Source organism: Clarias gariepinus, chromosome 17 (assembly GCF_024256425.1).
Source record: "Clarias gariepinus isolate MV-2021 ecotype Netherlands chromosome 17, CGAR_prim_01v2, whole genome shotgun sequence".
NCBI classification, from domain to species: domain Eukaryota; kingdom Metazoa; phylum Chordata; class Actinopteri; order Siluriformes; family Clariidae; genus Clarias; species Clarias gariepinus.
This window is the reverse complement of record NC_071116.1, coordinates 8,126,131-8,140,458: the sequence shown is the minus strand read 5'-3', so window position 1 is coordinate 8,140,458 and position 14,328 is coordinate 8,126,131. Positions and strand designations below refer to the sequence as shown.

The window sequence follows — 14,328 nt, the reverse complement described above, 5'->3', positions numbered from 1 at the left end:
CAAACAGTCAGGCATATTTTGGGACAGCAAATATCGCTGTGTTGCGCGCATGCGCAGGATGTATTGCTAGGACCCCAAGCCGAATCAGACTGTAGAGGTGTGCTCAAGCTGTGAAACAGCATAGTCTGTGTTTACTAAAAAAAAAATAATAAAAATAAAATAAAAAACTAAAGGCGCTTAAACGTTTTATGTAATAATGCGTAATATTTTAGCGACAAGAAAGACAAACTGAGGACGGACCAGAGGTATGTATTATCACAACGTTATTGTTTATGCAGGATGATGGTGCTTAGCTAGCAGCCGTTGCTAATGAATGGGTGGAAATTCTCCATAGAGACAGACTAAATCCCAAACGGCTTCCTGTTGCTAAACTGGAGTTCATTTTTTAATGCAGTAGTGGATCGTTTATTTGGGATCAGAGCTCAGAGCTGGTCTTGATTGCTCTAAGGCCTGCTGCTTTCCTGTGCGCCATGTGAGATATTGGCATTGCCACACAATCACACCTGGCACATCAGGGCTCCCAGGTTTTGCAGAATAACCAGTTATCTGTGAATGATTTATAACAATACTGTTATTCATTTTTGTCAGTTGCATCAGGTCCATTAAACCTGACTTCTCCATATTACCTTTTAAACGTGATCAGCTTTAATGTAATCAGTTATGTGAAGCCCCTGTACATGTCTTGTCTGTCTTTTTGTACAGAACTCTCTTCCTAACTTATTAATAATAATAAAAAAAATTGTTTATGCTTGTTTTGAAGTCGTACTTCATTCGGCCTCCCTGTTTGGTAATCTGAGAGTGAATCACAGATGGGAAATTGAAAAAGTAGATCAGATAAAGATGAATTTTTTTCCCTCTAGCACATTACAAATCACTCATACCACATCAGCGCTGTTATTTCAACTGTGAAAATACCAAGTAATTCCAGTACAAATATTCAGTTTAGCTTTTCTAATTAATATCTATTGGTGCAGGTGTTTGTTCACATTGACCAAGTATCTTATTAGTAATTTATTTTAAATTAGTTTATTGAATCCCGGACACAGCTGGTCATAGCATTGCTTTCACTCAACGTTTTGATTTCACTTATGGTTCAGGTTTAACTTCAGTCAGATATCAAAGTACTGCAAAGGTTTCATTAAATCCTGTCCAGTGGTCAATTTAAGACGCGCCCACAGTTTGACGCATACAAGGTATGCCGTCAACTTTTGCTTTGTAATCTGGCATAAAATTGCTTATAATGTCTCTTCTACTAAACAATTTGATTTCATTTATAGCGCAGGTTTAACTTCAGGCAAATACCTAAGGATTGTTAAAGTATTATTAAATTCTGTTTAACCAGTTTTGTGTGATGCTGTGACAAAATTTAGATGAATAGATAGACAGACAGAAAGACGAGGCCCAGGTGTTGGTCTTCCAATGTATGAAATGTAAAGATATCATTAAAAGACCGATTTCAGAAGCAGGTTTATTTAATTTCATTATTTTTATAGTGCTTTTAATAACGAAAAAAGAATTTTCGAAAGAAAACTATGGAAATTTGTATAAAATGTAAAAAATTTGTATGAATCAAAATTAGTCTAGATAATTGGCAGCTCACGAGCGACATGTGCAGCACGACAGAGAAAGAAAGAAGAGAAGGAGAGATAAGTTCGGTATGGTCACAGTCACGTTCAAGCATGGTATGGTTTGACCCCTTAACCCTATCCGCAACCAGGAGGTGCTGTATCATGCTTGACTATGCGCTTTGACCGCTAGCACATGGGGGGTGGGATTTATCTTAGTGTACTGTAAGGTACATGTGAGTGGCAATGTGGCTTAGTGGACAGACCAAAATATAAAAAAAAAAGTGACAAATAAGTGAATCTTACATTAACAACATTTGGCAGACACTCTTACCTGGAGAGGCTTACATTTTATCTCATTGTCCATCTGAGCAGTTGAGAGTTAAGGGCTTTGCTCAGGGGCCCAGCAGTGGCAAAGTTGGTGCAGAGGTTTAAACCTGGGACCTTCTGATAAATAGTCCAACAACTTAACCACTATGGGGAGTGGATTTGGTCCTGATCGACCGCAGTCTTGAAGTAACATCTGCTGCTGTGTCTTCTTGGTTATGGAGCTGATATTAAGCTGCTCCCACTTGACATTCTGGGTGGTGATGGTTCTCGGTACTGATTGAGGCGCGCTACAGGCTGGTGGGATCTGTTTGAGTTCTTCCTCCATCTTCACTGTTTTTGGAGTGTTGAGGTCCAAGGCAGATTCCTCACTACTGGAGATGAGCCCAATCTGACTGGAGGTGGAGCTGTTTGTATACCGGGGAAGAGTGGAGGAGAAAGAACACTGACTTGTGTAGAACCAGTGCTAATGGAGATAGGGTGAGAGATGTTTCTCCCTAGCTTCACTACTTGCTACTTCCTTTCTCGGGACCCTCCGTTTGTCTTTCAAAAACGACAGAAGAGCTCATTCAGGTCATTAATGGAGAGTAGGGCTCATCTGAGGTCTATATACAAAACCCGAGTCTGACAATTATTGGATAATTGTTTTCGAAACCTCAGTTGTAACCTGCCTGGTGTGTGTTGGTATCCAGCAGCCCTCATGCAACCTGATGTAGAGTGTTACAGTCTTCGTATTTGTCCGGAGTGAACTGGAAACATTCCATACCCCGTTTCCATCAAAGTGAAACAGATGCTACTTCATGTCTGGTGCTAGTGTCAGTTCAATAGCAATCCTCCCAATTGTTTTATTTTTTTTGTCTCTACTTTCCCAGCAATTCTATTGGTAAAAGAAATGCTAGCGAATTTCAACATGGCTTTGCAAGCTTTTCTTCTCGCTCTGTAAGTGTACTTCAGGATCAAACCATCATTACAAGAAAGCATTTGTGCTGCACTTTGTCTTTTGTGGTAGATATGACACTACACTACACATTAAAATCCCACCCACCAGCCTTTGATGATTGAATGTTTTATTCCAGTTCTAGTATCCAAGTGTTGGTGCTGCCACGGAACGGAATTCTTTGTCTGAAACTTCCTGGTGCTTTGAAATGAGGTACCAGTTAGTACCGTCCTAGCACAAAGCTTCTCTACAGCATCACTCGCGTATTGACACTCTCCGATACAGCAGGAGGCAGTATGCACTTATTTCATTCGGGAGTCGTCATTAAAGACAAGAGGAGAACACAAACATGAAATATTTTGGGGAAAATTCCTTGAGCGAGGGTCAAGTATTGTTTAAAAAATGATCCTGGGGCCTGTAACTTGAAAACGTCCCATGTTTATTCGCTCCACACATGGTATCAGGTCAGCGAGGTCACGTTATACGTCGTGCGCGTGACTATGCAGTAAAATGTAAACTCTGACTAGTATAAAGAATTATACTTAACACATTATCACGTGCTTTATAAGGAGAAAGCCTTGCAGATTTTGACATTTCAGACATTTTCGGCTTAAATCACAAATAGTGTTAAATGGAAAGCTACTCCACTGGGGTGTGCAATCCCTTGTTCAACACACCAAGTAGTGGCCTTGATTAGGGGTCACAGAGGGATTTGGTATTCAGCCTTGTGTTAGAAGCTAGACTTGGGCATAAATAAAATTCTGATTCAATTCAAAACCACTTAGAATTATTATGTGGACAAAGTGTTGTTTAAGATGATGTAACGTTATCAGATGTGTTTTCTGGCTTAAAAGGGCATCCATGACTGGTTTTAAATGTGGGTTTTGGCAGGTAGCTGCACTCTCCTCAGTACTGCAGACCGTACAAACCTCCTTTCACCGTCACTGCGAAGAACAGTTAGTGTAATTATCAGGGTGTTCTCGTCCATTATCCGCACTCGTGCCTCTCGTCCAATCGAATTACTCGTTGTTGTATAATTTCAATTAAGAAACATCATTCATAACCAGCACTGATCTTCATCACAGGTTCTTTTATCATTTGAATCTCGTCTGATCATTCTTTCTTAATCGATCTCAAATATTTTGCTACAAAAGAAAATGTTTATCTATTTTTTTTTTATGTTCTAGAATAAATCAACATGTCTGCTACTGAGACCGCCGAGTCAGGCTCTCCAGAGAACAAAGCGGATCGGGCTGATGGGGACACGAATTACCCGCTGAAAGTGCTTTATTGTGGAGGTAACAGTTTTTTTTGCCGTAACTTGTATGTAAATGATGTCTGTGTAATAGTGCATGTTGTTAAGCATCAACAGATTTTTTGCCTGATTACATTATAGTCGAATTTCAGAAGAAGTTGGTTGCTGGAAGTATTTTTAAATCCAAAGAATAATATATTTCCCTTTTATCCCCCCCCCCCCCCAACACCCCCTTCTAGTGTGCTCCTTGCCGACAGAGGTGGGCCCACATTATCATTGTGCATTATCATTATTATTGTTATTATTATCATTATGCACCAGTTTGGTTACTTATCTTAGGTGTAATCTTGGGTTTTTCTGTGTACACCCGCAGTATTGTGAGTACATGCCCGAGCCAGCAAAATGCAGACAATGGCTTGAGAAAAATTGCCCAAGCATGTTTGCTAGAATGACCGTTGGTAAGTGTTACTTTTCCTCTCAAGTCATATAGACTCTGGTACTCAGTTTTTAGTACTAAGGCAGTTTTATGTATTGGAGCTACAAAAAAAGACTGGAGTATTTGTGGCTGCAGGGAATGCACCCAAGCAGGAAATAGGAGGAGAGGGAGGAGGAGGTGGAGGAGTGGGCACAGGGGTGCCACCTGCTGGAGAGGAAGAAGAGAAGAAGAAGCAGAAAAGAGGTAATAAATTTTTCTGGTAATTCATGCTGTTTCTAAGGACTTTTATTTGGGAAAGAAACTGTGCCAAACTGTATTGAAATTCTGACTTCTTTTTTTTTTCGATCTTAGGAAATAATATTTGAATATTTTGAAATGCAAAATTAATGCTTTTCATGCTTTGTAAGCCATAATCATCGAATTTAAGTCCAAAAGGCCTGAAATAGTTCACTTGATGTGCACTGGGTTTATGATGTATGAGATTTTTACTTTTCTAATTAAATTATAAAAGTAATAATTTTCCACAATATTCTAATTTTTTGAGATGCGCTGTATATTGCACACACATTCCCGTGAGGTTGAGGTCATGACTTGAGTTGTGATTCTGAGCCCAAGCTGGTGTTAAATGTGTTTCCAGGTGGCAGAGGTCAAATCAAACAGAAGAAGAAGACCGTTCCCCAGAAAGTCACGATAGCAAAAATCCCACGTGCTAAGAAAAAATATGTCACAAGAGTGTGCGGCTTGGCCACCTTTGGTAAGACATAGCACGTCATTTATATTATTATTATAATTCTTTCTAATCATTAATAATAATTATAATTATTAGTGTGAATGCTTTTTAAACAAGGAAATAATTGTGAACTTTAACCAGTGTTCCTCAGTGCTAATTATAATTGCTTTCTTGTACTGTTTCTCTCCTCAGACATAGATCTTAAAGAGGCTCAGAGATTCTTTGCTCAGAAATTCTCCTGTGGCGCCTCAGTGACAGCGGAAGATGAAATCATCATTCAGGGAGACTTTACAGATGACATCATTGACGTCATCCAGGAGAAGTGGCCTGAGGTGACGATAAATCTTTTTTTACATGCCTGCTTAAAGGAAAACTTGAGACAAAGTAATTTTTGTGTTCGATATCCCGGAGCCTCACAATAAACCTACTCTCTCTTACAGGTGGACGATGATAGCATTGACGATCTTGGAGAGGTCAAGAAATGAAATCCTGATGTGCACTTTTACTGAAACAGTTGCGACACGACACACAAAAAACATGGCCAAATGTACACATTAACATCAAGTTGTTTTATATCTCTTTTATTTACTGTATAGAACATGGTGGACTTGGCCACACCCTTGGCGCTTTTTTCTCCCCCTCCCAGTTCTAATTAGCTGCTTACGCTCTTGGTTGCCAAAGGTCTGGTATGATGTGAATATCTCAACACTTTGCTCAACCAAACTTCAATGCTAATAAATTCCAGGCTCATTGGCTCGTTCTTCGTATATTGGTCTTTTCATTTCACTAACGATACTTTATCTTTTTCAGCAAAACTGCTTTTGATTTGAGGATTCCATATAAAATGAGACAAGATATTTTTATAAAGGGGACTGCGTGTATGGTGTGTGTGTGCGCGCGCATGTGTATATCTATGTGTACTGTGGTGTGGGTATATCAGAATGGAGCCGTGAGAAACATTTACATAAAATCAAGTTATGTCTAAATTATCTAATATACGTCTAAAATTATGTCTAGAAAACCATCTTGTGTCTGAAAAAAGATTTCTTTCACATGAAATTTACTACATTAGAATTCCTCTATATTCACAAAGCTGTTTGTCTCCAAAAAGATTCCAGAAAGCTCCTGATTAGCCAGTTGTCATATTTAGGAATGAACAGGAGTGTACATGTCACTGTAAAAGGTCAAAATTTTGACCTGGAAAAGGTCAAAACTTCTATTAAGTGAGTCCTACATTTAACATAACTTGTTAAAAGGTGTTATATATGGTCGTCAAGTACCTGTTCTAGGCATAAAGATGTCAGGAACTGTTATTAATCAGGGCTGTCTATGTAGGAAAAGGTTGACGCTTTCAGTGTTAATTTAAAGAACATTAACTCAACAATGAAGCATGGGGGTGGTGGCATCATGATGTTGTAGAGGGATTTTCCTGAAAGACCTCAAGACGTCAGCCAGAAAGGTAAACCATAGTCATAGGTCTAATAAAAAAAAAAGCCTACAGACAACAAAAATACTGGCGTATTAATCTCAAAGCAAACTTAGCAAGAAGGCCCTGATCCTGAGTTATACCAGCTCTCAGGAGAAATTTTATTCCAGTTCATTCCAATTAAGAGAAATCTAACAAGTCAAAGTGTTTTTACTGTCGTTCCACTATACAGCTTGTATACACTGAAACAAAATGTCGATGTAGGGTGTTGAGTAGTCTTGCTGCTTCCAGAAGAAACCGTTGTTGAATCTGGTGATGGTGGCAAGGAGGCTTCTGTAGTGTTCATTTTGTCAGCTATTTTTAATTTTAGTCTTAGTCCTGGGATAAATGAGGAACCTTAAAGTATTTTAATTTAGTTTTAGACAATAAAAACTTAACATTTTAGCAATCAGATTATTATTATTTAACCCTACAGTCAATCTAGCCTAGCCAAAACCATGCTTTTAAAGGTTTTTCACAAAATAATTATCTTCAGATGAAAATATACATTTTAAATATTATGTTTTTAGCCAATCATATTTATTTTTAACCATCACAACAACTGCTGCTTGTCCATATTTATGAACTACAAAACAATAGGAGCAGTATGGAAAATAGTGTTTAAATAATAATAATAATTCTATTAATTCACACACTTGGACTGTTATAGGGACAGCTCCTCTGGGTAACAATCATTTGCTAACCTATTAGCTTAATGTGTTTGGCAATGATTTAAAACTGGGTGATTTTTATGGTATATCTCTTGATGTGTCTCTTCAGGTTTGTGGTATTTTCCCCAGCGATTGTGTTCCCACACTGTTTCCCCTCCGATATTACTACACATCGTCTTTATTCCGCCGGTTCAATATAAAGGCAGCAGTTTTGTTAGTGTTTTTTTTTAGTTTTTTTTATGTCACTGTGACTTCACCGATTTCACAGGAAAAAAGGTTGTTGATGAAATTGTCACCTTCAGCCAGATGTCAGATGGTTGAAGAGTCCACCTAACAACTTCATCTGAAAGCTCGAGTCAGGTTTATTTAAAAAAAAATATATATATATATATTATTATTATTATTATTATTTTTTAAATAAACCTGACTCGTTGAGCTTTTAGATGAAGTCACAGTGACATAATCAGTATGCAATATTGTAGGTGAAAGATGATGAGACTAAAATGTGGATAAATAAAAACACTAAAATCACACTCTCAATGGGATTTATGATTACAGTGCGTCCGGAAAGTATTCACAGCATCAGTTTTTCCACATTTTTCCACATGTCACAGCCTTATTCTAAAATGGATGAAATTAATTTTTTTCTCAGAATTCTACACACAACACCCCATAATGACCCCATAATGACCCCATAATGACAACATGAAAAAAATTTACATGAGATTTTGCAAATTTATTAAAAATAAATAAATTGAGAAAGCACATGTACATAAGTATTCACAGCGTTTGCAAAATTGGGGCATTTCACCCTGTTTCCCCTGGTCATCCTTGAGATATTTCATAACGTGCATAACGTGGCAGCTGAATTTCTGCAGCTTAATTGAAGTCCACTTGTGGTAAATTCAGTTGATGGACATGATTTGGAAATGCACACACCTGTCTATATAAGGTCCCGCAGTTGACAGTTCATGTCAGAGCACAAACCAAGCATGAAGTCAAAGGTTTGTGGACCTCCGAGACAGGATGTCTCAAGGCACAAATCTGGGGAGTGGAAAAAGTTTGAAACCACCTGGACTCTTCCCAGCGCTGGCCGGCCATCTAAACTGAGCGATCGGGGGAGAAGGGCCTTAGTCAGGGAGGTGACCAAGAACCTGATGAGCACTCTGTCAGAGCTCCAGAGGTCCTCTCTGGAGAGAGGAGAACCTTACAGAAGGACAACCATCTCTGCAGCAATTCACCAATCAGGCCTATATGGTAGAGCGGCCAGACGGAAGCCAGTCCTTAGTAAAAGGCACATGGCAGCCCATCTGGATTTTGCTAAAAGGCACCTAAACTACTCTCAGACTATGAAAAACAAAATTCTCAGGTCTGATGAGACTCTCTGACCACTGTGGACTCTTTAGGCTCGATCAAAGTGTCAATTCCTAAAACTTGAGGGTTGATTCACATATCTAAAAACAAAACAAAAAACAAACCATAACTTCTGAAGAAATGTAACCAATGCCTTGTATTCATGCTTCTCTAATGCATTTAATCATATACATTGACTGAAGTGCACTTTGTGAACATTCGAGGTGTTTGGAATGACAGTTTTATCGTGTGTTTGATTAACTGAGGAACCATGAAGGTACGAATGCTCTGTGATTTGTTATGTTTGTAGTGTTCTGTATCGCGGAGATGAATATTAGGATAAATAGGCAAGAATGGGCTAAACCAGGATGCCTTTTCAGATTAGATGAAAGTTCCGGCCTTCTATGAAGTCGAATGTGATTTTATAGGTAGGATTTGTGAAGCTCATGCTCAAACTTGTTGCATGATTTAAACTGCAAATGCAAATAAAATGTCTTGAGCACTTTATTTTAAACTCCAGTCTGATATCATGACCAGCTGTCACTGACCAATGTTTCAACATTATTCCGAATAATGTCTATGTACAATATTTATTTATTAACTGTGGCACATGGGGGGCACGTGTGTGTGTGTGTGTGTGTGTGTTGATGCATACCATCCAGCTTACTGCTTGCTAGTGTTAGGTTGTTAAAAAAAACAAACATAAAACATGTACAGTTAAACAACCACAAGCAAGACCATGAAACTTCACACTGAATGTGGGGTAAATACAAACAATGTTTTGTTTCTGTTTGTGTTTCAACGATGAAAGTTTCCCCCGAGGCAGAGCGTTGCGTGCCGTAGGGCACTGTATCATGTTCATAATCATTTTTAATTATTATAAGCGCATAAGGGTGATGACCAGTGGGATGTTTCATGTGCCTCATTAGGCACTTGTGGGTGTAGTCCCTTTTGAGATCATTTTCACACAACACCTGGGTTTGTTATCTGTGAACTAGCTTACAGGAGCATGAATGGAAACATTAGGACACCCTGGGGCACACTGCCTCATGGGAAGTGGAATAAAAGAGCTCGGAGAGGTAAAATTCTCAGACCTCTGAACTCTGAAGCTCATTTGCATCAGCGCTTCCCGCATGTCGAACTCCTCGGTTTGTTGCGCTTTCGAGTCTCCGGTTCTGGACCATGTCCTCCCTCCCGTCCTTTTCCTAGAGTTCATTTTCGGCCTCTCCGGGAACGTTTTAGCCCTCTGCATGTTCGCCTTCCACATGGAGAGCTGGAAGCCCAACTCCATCTACCTGGCACACCTGGCCATAGCTGACACTTTGGTGCTGTTCTGCTTGCCTTTCAGAGCTGACTACTACCGCAGGCGCAAAGACTGGATTCATGGGGACATCTTTTGCCGGATCCTGCTCTTCCTACTTGCAGCCAATAGGGCAGCAGGTATTTTCTTTCTAACAGCAGTGGCCGTGGACCGCTACCTAAAAATTGTGCATCCGCTCAACCGGATCAATCGAATGGGCCTGAGTTATGCCATGTGGGTCTCTGCGGGCATGTGGGCAGCAATAATAGCCATGACGGCTTACCTTCTCGGGTCACCACACTTCTTCAGTTTCGGCAACCGTACCCAATGCGAGAGCTTCAACATATGCATGGGCAGCAATCCGCTTTCAAACTGGCACAATGCCTTTTACGTGATCCAATTCTGCTTGCCCACAATCATCGTCGTCTTCTGCACAGCCTGCATAACGTGGCAGCTGAAAAGCAAGACGGTGGACACCTCAGGCAAAATCAAGAGGGCCGTTCAGTTCATTTTCATCGTCGCTATGGTCTTCATCATCTGCTTCTTTCCGAGCACTGCCTCACGGGTTGCCGTTTGGATACTGAAGATCTGGTACACCGACTGCTCGTATTTCACTGAGGCAAATCTGGCGTTTTACACTTCAGTCTGCTTCACCTACTTCAACAGCGTCCTCAACCCTCTGGTGTACTATTTCTCCACTCCAGCATTCAGCGGGACCATACAGAGCCTTATTTTAAAACTCAGAGGGAAGAAAACAGGTAGCATCGTGGCTACGGTATCAAATGATTAAAGTGAACTGGAAAAAAAAAAGAAATGCATGAAATTGTGATAATAATGTCAAACTATTTCCTACATCACTAACTACATAATGTGTACATTTTTTTTTATTTAAGTCCCTCAAATGATTACACTCAATAGATTACACTCAATAGATTACACTCAATAGCTGAAAGATTATATTATGTAATATTGTTTATTAATCAGACAGTTACTTAGTGCGGTAAAAAAATAATTCATTATAACACAGATATTATATTATTACGTATATTATTGTATTATTATATTATAGTAATAATATTACTTCTGAACAGATCCTGTTTTGTTTGTTTTTTAGTTTTTGAACTAGAAATGTATAAATGTTCCCATGATTATACTATGTAACACATTTTGTTTCTGGATAAAGTTATTTTTTATTCACTTCAAACATTTCTTTTATGACCTGGATAATGAGATGAAATTTGCACATTTACATTTTTATTTCTAAATAAATGTAAATGTGATAAATAAATCAAATTAATCAAACTCGAACATGTTTCAATTTGATTTATTTACAAATAAATGTACATGTATTTATACTAAAGTTATACAAAAATGACCCAAAACTGTTTAGCCAAGATTTAGTCGAGATTTTACAAAATCATTTTCATGTATCAGCCCCAAAATACGATCTCCCATCACATTTTCCTTATACGCTCCTTTGTAGCAGGATTCAAAGTTCAGTATGCCTGAAATATGCCATGTAGGCTTCATACATTTTAACAGTTTCTTGATTAATTAACCACATACATAGCAGAATGTCATATACTGTATGTCTAAACAGTGTCAAAAACAGATCTTTTTCATTCTAATCATGCATAAGAAATTTGAAAAATAATGCTCTCTGCTCAATAACAAGTAAAAGTGTTATTTTTACTGTAACTGCAAAGTAATTTAATTTTCATTCATCGGGGCCAACTGTTAAACACAGCTGAATTATAAAAGCACCAAATTACTATAGAAAGTCTATTAAGCTATTAAATAAAGTGTATCATACATACTGTGCCAAAGGAAATTTATTCTCTTACTTTCGGCCAGAAGTGATCTCTGTTCATCTAAACTCAGACACCATGTTGTTTCTATCTATATATATTTGGGTCAATGACGTGACGCCCCCTTTTTCTGTCCGGGTTAATTTTATTTTGCAGAAAAAAAAAAACATTTGCAGAAAATTTCTCATCTACTTGTTATACCTTCTTTACCTACTAAACCACTCTAACTTCTCCAAATTTTTAAGTTTTCATCATTTTTCTGCTATCCGAAGTGCCAAAACACCATATGGGGCGACCGTCCTGCCTTGACTTTAGTTAGGACAACTGGTTTAAAAACACTTTAAATCAACTTAAATATATCCCTTTTCCTAGTTGGCATAATTTTAAACATGTTTTACATCCATTGACAAAACTATAAAGCATTTGCTCATATATTTCTATCATGATATACAAACGAATGTTGTCCGAATTATGTTGATTCTATCCATTTCATCCGGGGCGACCATCAACAAACCACAATTTTGGGACCTTTATTTTAAAAAACATCTCAGGGATGGGATACTGCATCAGCCAGACACAAGTGAACAGACACCCCCTGGAAACAACTGTATAGTAAATCAGTCTCTCTCATATAGTAAGAAAAAACTGTTTTTAACGGCTGTGATGTCGTAGTCACTTTTGAGCATCATGTGGGGCGACCACTCCAAAACTGTGAATTATAATTTTTTTCCACAAATCTATATTTTGATGATAAATTTGATAGTGCTTTGTCACTAGAAGAAGCTAGTTTGGTTTCTGAGGCTAACTGTTAGCCTGTTATACTTGAGTAAACTTGAAAACATCATATGGGGCGACTGAGTATCATGTGGGGCGACCACTGCTAAATGTTTTAAATGATAGATATATGTGCTATATTTGTAGTTTTCATATTCTATACATCAATTATATACATAGAGTTAATTGTTTAAGCATAATTATTTGTATATTTTATCTTTTTTTTTCTAAATTCAGCCATTTTCCATTCCTTTTATAGGGATAAACATTTATTTTAACTGGATAATGAAGAAGACTCTGATATTATAGAATAAACTTGTAAAATAATGGTTTTCATAAAATGAAAGGGCACTAAAGTTTATCTTTCTTCATCAGTTTATCTACTTACTGATATGAGTTCAACTAGTCTTAATGATACATAAAAATGTGAATTCTGAGATATAATACGGTTGCCCCAGATGACTTTTTTAAGGCTATGGTTTATTAACTTAAGTGTAAAAACACTAAAATGACAATTGTTTTTACTTTTCTTTATAAAGGCATGTGTACACTACATTCCAAATGTTTAGAAAATGGCCAAACATATCCATATTTTTGGTCTTTTAAAATTGGTCTATTAAAAAGTCTTATCCGTCAATGACCCATTTACTTCTTATAAACCTTCTCTTAAACTGTGGATTATTCCGAGGGTCATGTTTTGTTTTGCTGTAGTATGAGTCCATCAGGTACAACAGCCTTGTTTTTAACATACACAATAGACAACCAGTCTTAAGTCTTCAGCCAAGAGCAGTCCCGTTAGAAACATACACTAATGAAGAGTTCGAGGATGTGTACAGGAACTACTGCCAACATCCATAAATATATGGATAGGCTTCTAAATAATATAAAATTAACCATTCTGGGAAAAAAACAAAAACAATGCTCTTTCACTCCAGTTCGATATTATATCATGGCATTTGATTGTAAAAACTTCTGGTTTCATTTACTTTTCATTACTTGTAAATTGCTTTATTTATTGTTCAGTGTATGATTTTTGAACTCCAGTGGTTCAGAATTCATTAAGAATAAGACAGGCTTTTTTTTTTTTTTTTTTTTTTTAAGTAGAATCGAAGTAGATATAATACAAAAACCTTGTAGTAAAAGTTAGATAAACCTGTGAAGAAAAAAACAAAAAAGTTAAAAGATATCCACTAATTCAACTGATGAAAATACTTACCTTTACATTATATATAAGTAATTTTTAATTCACACAAATTATTATTCAAAACAATACTTTCACTACCACTAAAGTTTTTTTTTTAATTGTATTATTGTTAAAAGAACACTAGAAAACTAGGAAGAAATCTAGTTTTGTGTAGAAACCCTGTTGGGGCTTTATGCACAATCAGGGTGATCTGATTATCTGAAAATCAGCCATGAGGATCCCAACACCAAACCTGTGGTCTAAAATGAAGAGGACAGTCCATACACATAACTACAAATATATCCAATCTTGGTAGACATGCAAGGTTTTCACAAATTATTTTAAGAACACTAATCATTTTGATCCTAGTATAAGGATTGTTTTAAAATAAATAAATAAATAAACAGATAAAGGTATTTATCAAACTACTGTATCATGCACTGTATGTATTATATATTTCTACTCATTTTCACAAAATGCCAATAGTTATGTAGTTGCCTCAAATATAAGAAAATACAAAAAGA

General features: G+C 37.3%; 2 protein-coding genes across 2 annotated transcripts; both read left to right on the top strand.

The window, feature by feature from the left end:
• Nucleotides 1–84: 84 nt before the first annotated feature.
• denr (density-regulated protein) lies at nt 85–6,010 on the top strand. Its single transcript, XM_053516504.1, has 8 exons — nt 85–245; nt 4,017–4,127; nt 4,324–4,343; nt 4,458–4,542; nt 4,656–4,763; nt 5,158–5,274; nt 5,443–5,582; nt 5,691–6,010. Exons 2-8 carry the CDS (start codon nt 4,028–4,030, stop codon nt 5,733–5,735), a joined length of 615 nt encoding a protein of 204 aa, XP_053372479.1. The 5' UTR covers nt 85–245; nt 4,017–4,027; the 3' UTR covers nt 5,736–6,010.
• Nucleotides 6,011–9,872: 3,862 nt separating this feature from the next.
• hcar1-2 (hydroxycarboxylic acid receptor 1-2) lies at nt 9,873–10,829 on the top strand. Its single transcript, XM_053476318.1, has one exon. The coding sequence runs from the start codon at nt 9,873–9,875 to the stop codon at nt 10,827–10,829; it is 957 nt and encodes a 318-aa protein (XP_053332293.1).
• The last annotated feature ends 3,499 nt before the right edge of the window (nt 10,830–14,328 follow it).

What these genes read in the sequence shown, in the direction of transcription:
- denr (XM_053516504.1), top strand. Translation starts at nt 4,028, where the DNA reads ATGTCTGCTACTGAGACCGCCGAGTCAGGCTCTCCAGAGAACAAAGCG. An exon ending in GTGCGGCTTGGCCACCTTTG is followed by an intron (nt 5,275 to 5,442) that starts GTAAGACATAGC and finishes TTCTCTCCTCAG; the next exon opens with ACATAGATCTTAAAGAGGCT. An exon ending in TCCAGGAGAAGTGGCCTGAG is followed by an intron (nt 5,583 to 5,690) that starts GTGACGATAAAT and finishes TCTCTCTTACAG; the next exon opens with GTGGACGATGATAGCATTGA.
- hcar1-2 (XM_053476318.1), top strand. Translation starts at nt 9,873, where the DNA reads ATGTCGAACTCCTCGGTTTGTTGCGCTTTCGAGTCTCCGGTTCTGGAC.